General features: G+C 41.7%; 1 protein-coding gene across 3 annotated transcripts in view; it reads left to right on the top strand.

Annotated features, from left to right (window-relative positions):
- Window positions 1-6,000, top strand: part of PROX1 (prospero homeobox 1) — a 53,461-nt gene that overhangs the window by 23,404 nt on the left and 24,057 nt on the right. For all 3 annotated transcript variants that reach the window (XM_025391631.1, XM_025391650.1, XM_025391640.1), the window contains exon 4: window positions 186-380. In XM_025391631.1, coding sequence (XP_025247416.1) covers window positions 186-380 — 195 coding nt within the window. The remainder of the gene's footprint in view (window positions 1-185; window positions 381-6,000) is intronic.

Here is a 6,000-nt window from a genome sequence, read left to right as displayed (position 1 = left end):
AGGTTTTTACAATTTCTTGTAAGTATATTCCTCCTCTTGCCTCTCTTGCCACCATTTTGGTGGAATTAAATACGTATCTTTCCAAGTAAAGAAGGGACGGGAACATTAAAAATGCTGCAGACACTTAAAAAAAAAATGAAGAAAATGGCAATGTTCTTATCCTTTTCAACATTTAAATTTAACAGTTCAACAGATGCATTACCTCTCAGCTCATCAAGTGGTTTAGCAATTTCCGTGAGTTTTACTACATTCAGATGGAGAAGTACGCGCGTCAAGCCATCAACGATGGGGTCACCAGTACTGAAGAGCTGTCTATAACCAGAGACTGTGAGCTGTACAGGGCTCTGAACATGCACTACAATAAAGCAAATGACTTTGAGGTAGGAACTAATCTTTAATTTTTGGTCATCTCCCTTTTCCTTTTTTAAAAAATTTATTTTCTTTAGAAATGTACACAAATCTGTTTTTGTGTTGGTTTCGCATATAAGCATCCCCCAATAGAGTGACAGGTAGAGCTGCAATGAGGAGCTTCCATAGTCCCCACTGGAATCATGAGGCTCTGACCCACTGCCATTTTTTCCCCATTCCCTGGCTTTTCAGCTTGTATGGAAGACTCATTTGGCCACAGAAAAGGGAACTGTTAGAATCCAAAGGAAAATGGCAGCAAGCAGCAAAAACAGAATGATTCATTTTCCAAGGAAGAGGTCCCTACTCCAATAGGCCTTTTTCATATTTAGGTTCTGAGATGTCAATGAGCCGATGCAGGCTATGTGCAATGGTAGCTACCAGTGTTGTTTTCTTAAAAAGTCTAGAAACTTTGATGGGGGAGTGATTCCATGGTTTCTGACTTTGACATGTATTCCCTTTATGGAGGAAATGGTATGATAATTTACTAAATACATATCATAAGAGATCCACTGACATCTTTTCTGGGGGGATTTTTGTTTCTCTTTTTCTTCTTTTGGAGGAGAGACTCATGTGTTTATTTTGCCTAAGTATACCTTCAGAAGCATGCTGCTCTTTGTACAAACACTTTCATACACACTTATATATATCTATGACATGTATATTCTAGATCCACACACAAAGCAGCATAGAGAATTCCCAGAAAGCAATATCCATGCAACAATGAAAGATGTGTGGCTATGAGTAAGGCATTTCTTTATGGACTAATGTGGTGCCTCAGCAAACAGTTTTCATCACAACATGATGACTCTCTGTGAGACAACACTAGCAAATCTCCCAGTACTCACAAAGGCATTTTGCTGAGCCCTGCTGGCTGAGGCAACAGTAGTTGGAGGTGGGAATATGGCAAGAATTCTGCAGGCTGAACTCCCTGATGATGAGATCAGATAGACTATGGCTTGACAAAGTTGGTCCATTTCTTGTATTATCTTGGCTAGATGCTGTGCCACCTTAAGGGTAGGAATTTTTCCTCCAACATCTGTGTGCGCTTGGACCTTATGTTCGTATTCTTGCTTTCTTCATGTAGATAGGTATCCAGGAATACCCAGGAAGTTCCAAATTTCAAAGAAAAGAGGATATCTTGGCCTAGCTCTGTCAACTAAGGGGACTGACTCCTAGTACTCCTTCTGCTTGCCCCCACCCCCTTTCTTTTTCAGCTCTTGTTACTACGATTCTTGGCAATGCAGACCAGTTATAGTGGCTTATAAAGAACTGAATATGGAAGCTCAGCAATGGGGAAGTCATAGTTTTTCTTTGAAAGTTTGAGTAGTTATAGTGTAAGCTACTAATTTGTCTTTGCTCTCTAAGACTAATGTATTTCTTGCCAAATGTGTGATAAATGAAGTTTGGGTGGTATGAGTGTGTGTTTGCTAAATACATTAAAAGTGAGAATTCTTCATGTACTGCTCCACTATTTTAAAATCTGTTTTTAAAGTCTCAGTTGTAACAGAGCACTGGCTCACTATAATCACAGAGCACTAGCAGATTTCTTCTAAAGCTGAAGAATATGATTATGGCTAACCATTTTAAAGAAATCTTATTAAGAGCGTCTTTTCTCCCCCGCCCTTCTGATAAGCCTGTTGCCCTAAACGTTAAGCTAAGAGACTTCTGTATGCTAGTGAATTATTTACATTATATGATGACATAAGTATTTGTTTGGCAGCGTACATCAAGCTTCATGAAAGAATTGCCCAAGATTCATGAGATGACTTCTGCATTTTTGCTATATAAAATACCCAAGAAGACAAATCCTTAAAGTGCACACGAGGGTTTTCAGGGTTGCTTAAACCTTACCTGGTTGGAATTTAATCCCCTACCCACAGCCCAGGGGCCAAAAGGACACAAACAGGGGACGGCTGGCATCAGGAGGTACCCGACAAGCTGCTCCATTTAGCATCATCTAAATCCTCTTTAATATGATTAACATCTAATATTTCTCTCTTTGTGAATCATATCCACTTCCAGCCAGGCCACCTCTCCTTTATCTGCAGTGTCTATTTTAAGACTGCTTCACTGCAAGGAGTATGGGGCCCGGGCAGGAATTTTGTCACTTCTCATGTGACTTCGGACAGTTATTGGACTATTCTGGATCTGATTCCTCCTTCAGAGAAAAGGAGGGAAGACAGTAGGACCATGCAGTGAGCCCTGCCCCTTCTACTCACACACTCACACATCCATATGTACACATGCGTACCCACCATCACACATAATCCTAATATCACGAAATTGTTTTTCATTTAGCCTCTCCGTCTTGCTCATTTACTGACAAAAGTTTCAGATAAGGTGAGCCCTTCTTTTCCGTGCCTTTGTGCATGGAGGTCACTGCTTAAGTGAGATACTTAAAAAGCCACCGTTCTTATCGTGGTAGCTTTGCTCGTGTGGGCCGTGGCTGAGAGCCAAAAGTAGATCCGGCACCTTCAGCTGAATACTTCCACTGATATTGTGTGCACGGCTTTACTTTTGTATTTAAGTTTCTCCTCTTAAGGTCAAGTAAAATGAACCTATAGTTTAAGTATTAGCAAGTGAAGAGGATGGCAAAATGGAGAACTATACACTTTGTTTCTTTTTAACATTTTTAAACAGAGCTAAAACATGGTAGAGGGACTTTGAAGCTACGTCTACTCGATGCCCCAAGATCCAGTCGATTCCAAGGAATTGTGTCACCCAGCTTAGTAGTAGCTGGTCAAACAATAAACTGTCTTATTGATTGTATTCCCAGATTTCTCAATCAGTTGTTAAGAGCAATAATAAAATAGCTAACATTTATTGACTGTTTACTAATGTTCTAGGCACTCTTATAAGTGTTTTACCAAAATAGGGCTTATTTAATGCGGGTAATAGTAATGACAGTGATACCAATATAATAACAAGAAAAACTTCAGTTTGCCCAAAGCTTTACTATTCTTCAAGTTAGATTATTCTAACTGGGCAGAGGCAGATCGAGCCAGGGAGAGAGAAGGGAGTTTGACGTCTCTTCACTACTACTTTGTTCCTTCTTTCTCTTCTCTACCCCTTGTCTTCTCTCAGCCTTCTACTCCATCTCTGCCTCTGTCATAAGCTTGCTAGTGGCACCTCTGTCGCTGCTTAGCACCACCCCCGTCCAGCCCCTGTTGCTGATGGCTCTCAAGGCTACAGAGGCTGCTGACCCCTGGCCTACAGGAAAATAAAGCAGATGGGGAAGGTTTATCAGCAGCAAAGAGGGAGTGGCTTGCCTCGCTCTCCTCTCCTAGACCCTGCATTTCCTGGCCTTTATGAGTCAGGACCTTCTAAGTGGCAGGAGAGCTTGTTCTGCCTTTTGTATCAGTTTACACAGTTGCCAGAATTCTTGGCTCGGTGTGCAGACTTAGGATGGTGAGCGTTTGAGAAGACCCAAGGGATGTGGAAGAAGACACCGAAGGGGAAAAATACGAAATGCACTTTTAGTTTGTGCTATAAAGGGCGGAAGCTTGGCCATATCACACTGGGTGGGGCATCTTGCTTCTGCGCGTGAGTGTGTGAGGCACGCAGGAGAGGGGTGTGTAATTATGGGCTTATCCTTCATTCCTGCTCGTCACATTTAATGAGATTGGCAACAATAAATTTGTCTTTCCAGGTGTGATAGTATATATTTCTATGCTTCATTCTCGCTTCACTTTGAAGAGCTTCCAAAAAAAATTTTATGGGCAGAGAAAGGAAGTTTGGGATTCCTTCCCAGTTTTTAAATCATACTGATACTTGTGACTTTAGGGGCATATGAGTTGGATTTTATCGCTTTTGTTGTTTTCCTCACAACTGTGGCAGGAAAAGAAGATGATGATCACTGACAGTTTCTGAGGCTGGTTTACCTGTTTTGCAAAGAACTCTACTGAGACAACTAACTTGTGTAACTCACAAAGGTTAATTGCACAACTTAAGGAACCAAAAGACATAGCACCCTAGGTTGGACTGCATTACCTAGGTTGACCTCTCTATATGGTGCAGCTGCAGAAGGCAGAATCATCCAAAGGTCGGAGGGTTTGGTACGGCCTGAGTGTAGGTTGAGAAAAGAATGTGCCAGATTCCTTCATCCAGGCCCACTGAGCTCTCTTTCTCATTCCCGGGTACTGGGAGGTAGTGTTTCCCATGCCATGGTAAGCCACGCATCCCTCCTGGGCCCCTCAGTGGCTAGTGATTTACCTGTAGTCAGGGTGTAAGTTTCCAGTAAGAATGACAAATCTCCCTCATCCTCGCTAAAGGCCCAGGTTTGGGGATGGAAGGCTTCAAAATAAATTGAATGGGGAACTTGATTCACTCATTAGTGGCCTTATGAATGCCATTTTCTAAGGTATTAATACCTCACTGGGCAGATGCTCCATCTTAGAGACTGTGGGTTTGACATTTTTCTGGGTGACACATGACAGGGAAGAAGGGTACTTCCACACACCTTTGAATGTGTTTTCTTACTTTCCTCTTGGAAATAGAAAATAAAAAAGCAACGCCCCACCCCCACCACACACACACTAACACATACACACTTGCTGAATATGTTCCTACCCCATACCTACCCTCTTCTCAACCTACTCCCACTTTCCACAGAACCCACATTTCAGAAGATTTAATATATTTGGAAGACTTTCATTCGCATTGTCATCTCTTTAAAGAAAAATGAGGACAGGTGGATTTAGGAAGCGCTTCCCTCTGCTCCAAATAGATACTTAAATATGAGTGATCGTTTAGAAAACTGGCACATGAGTGAAAGCCTTTCACTGCTGTTGCAGTCTTTTGGCCTCAAAGCTGCTGAGCCGTTTAAATAATCGCATAACACACTCTTGGTGGGTGGCGAGGAGGAAAAGAAACCCTTACCATTTCTTCCCTTGCCAGTCCCACCGTTGACAAGCCAAATTGATCTTTTAAGAGACCAAATGAATGTTCTCTAAATATATGTACACCCATGGCTGCCTGGAAACATATTCCTTCTACAGAATGATTGCCTGAAATTTGAAGGAGAGCACAGTAAAGACACCAGGTTGGAAGTGGGGTTGAAGGGCTAGGGGGTGGAGTGGAGGTAGAATTCTGTGTGTGCATGAGGCTTCATTTTTGTACCGCTGTCCTTTTGGGATTCAAGGTGTTCATCAGTATAATGAAGCGGGCCCATTGATTTATCATCTATTTGGTAATGTCATTGCATTTTTAGCTCCCTGTGTCTTTTTTGTCATTGGGTTACATTCAAGCACAGTAAGATCAACTTTAAAACCTCCTTACTCAACAGCTTTATTAGTTATAGCATTCCATGACCTTTCTCAACATTCTTAAAGAAAAAGATACAGTGTAATGTCGCTTTACTTTGCTTATTGTCCTTTGTTGGGGTGAACAAAGCATTTTCTACAGTGGCTATATCACATAATTATACAGCTTTCAATAGCAGTGTCTTGGCACATATCAAAGTTCAGAGGAGCCTTTAGAAAAAAAAAAAAGATGTTTTGTGGCAGCCTAGGGAGGGTCTCATCTTTCCTTCAGAAAATAGTTCAAGGCTCTTCTGTCAAGCTTCCCTACTTAGAGCTTTTTCTCCTCCTGCTT

This window comes from Theropithecus gelada, chromosome 1 (genome assembly GCF_003255815.1).
Source record: "Theropithecus gelada isolate Dixy chromosome 1, Tgel_1.0, whole genome shotgun sequence".
NCBI lineage: Eukaryota > Metazoa > Chordata > Mammalia > Primates > Cercopithecidae > Theropithecus > Theropithecus gelada.
Note: the sequence above shows the minus strand (reverse complement) of the source record. Positions and strands in the feature narration are given on the sequence as shown.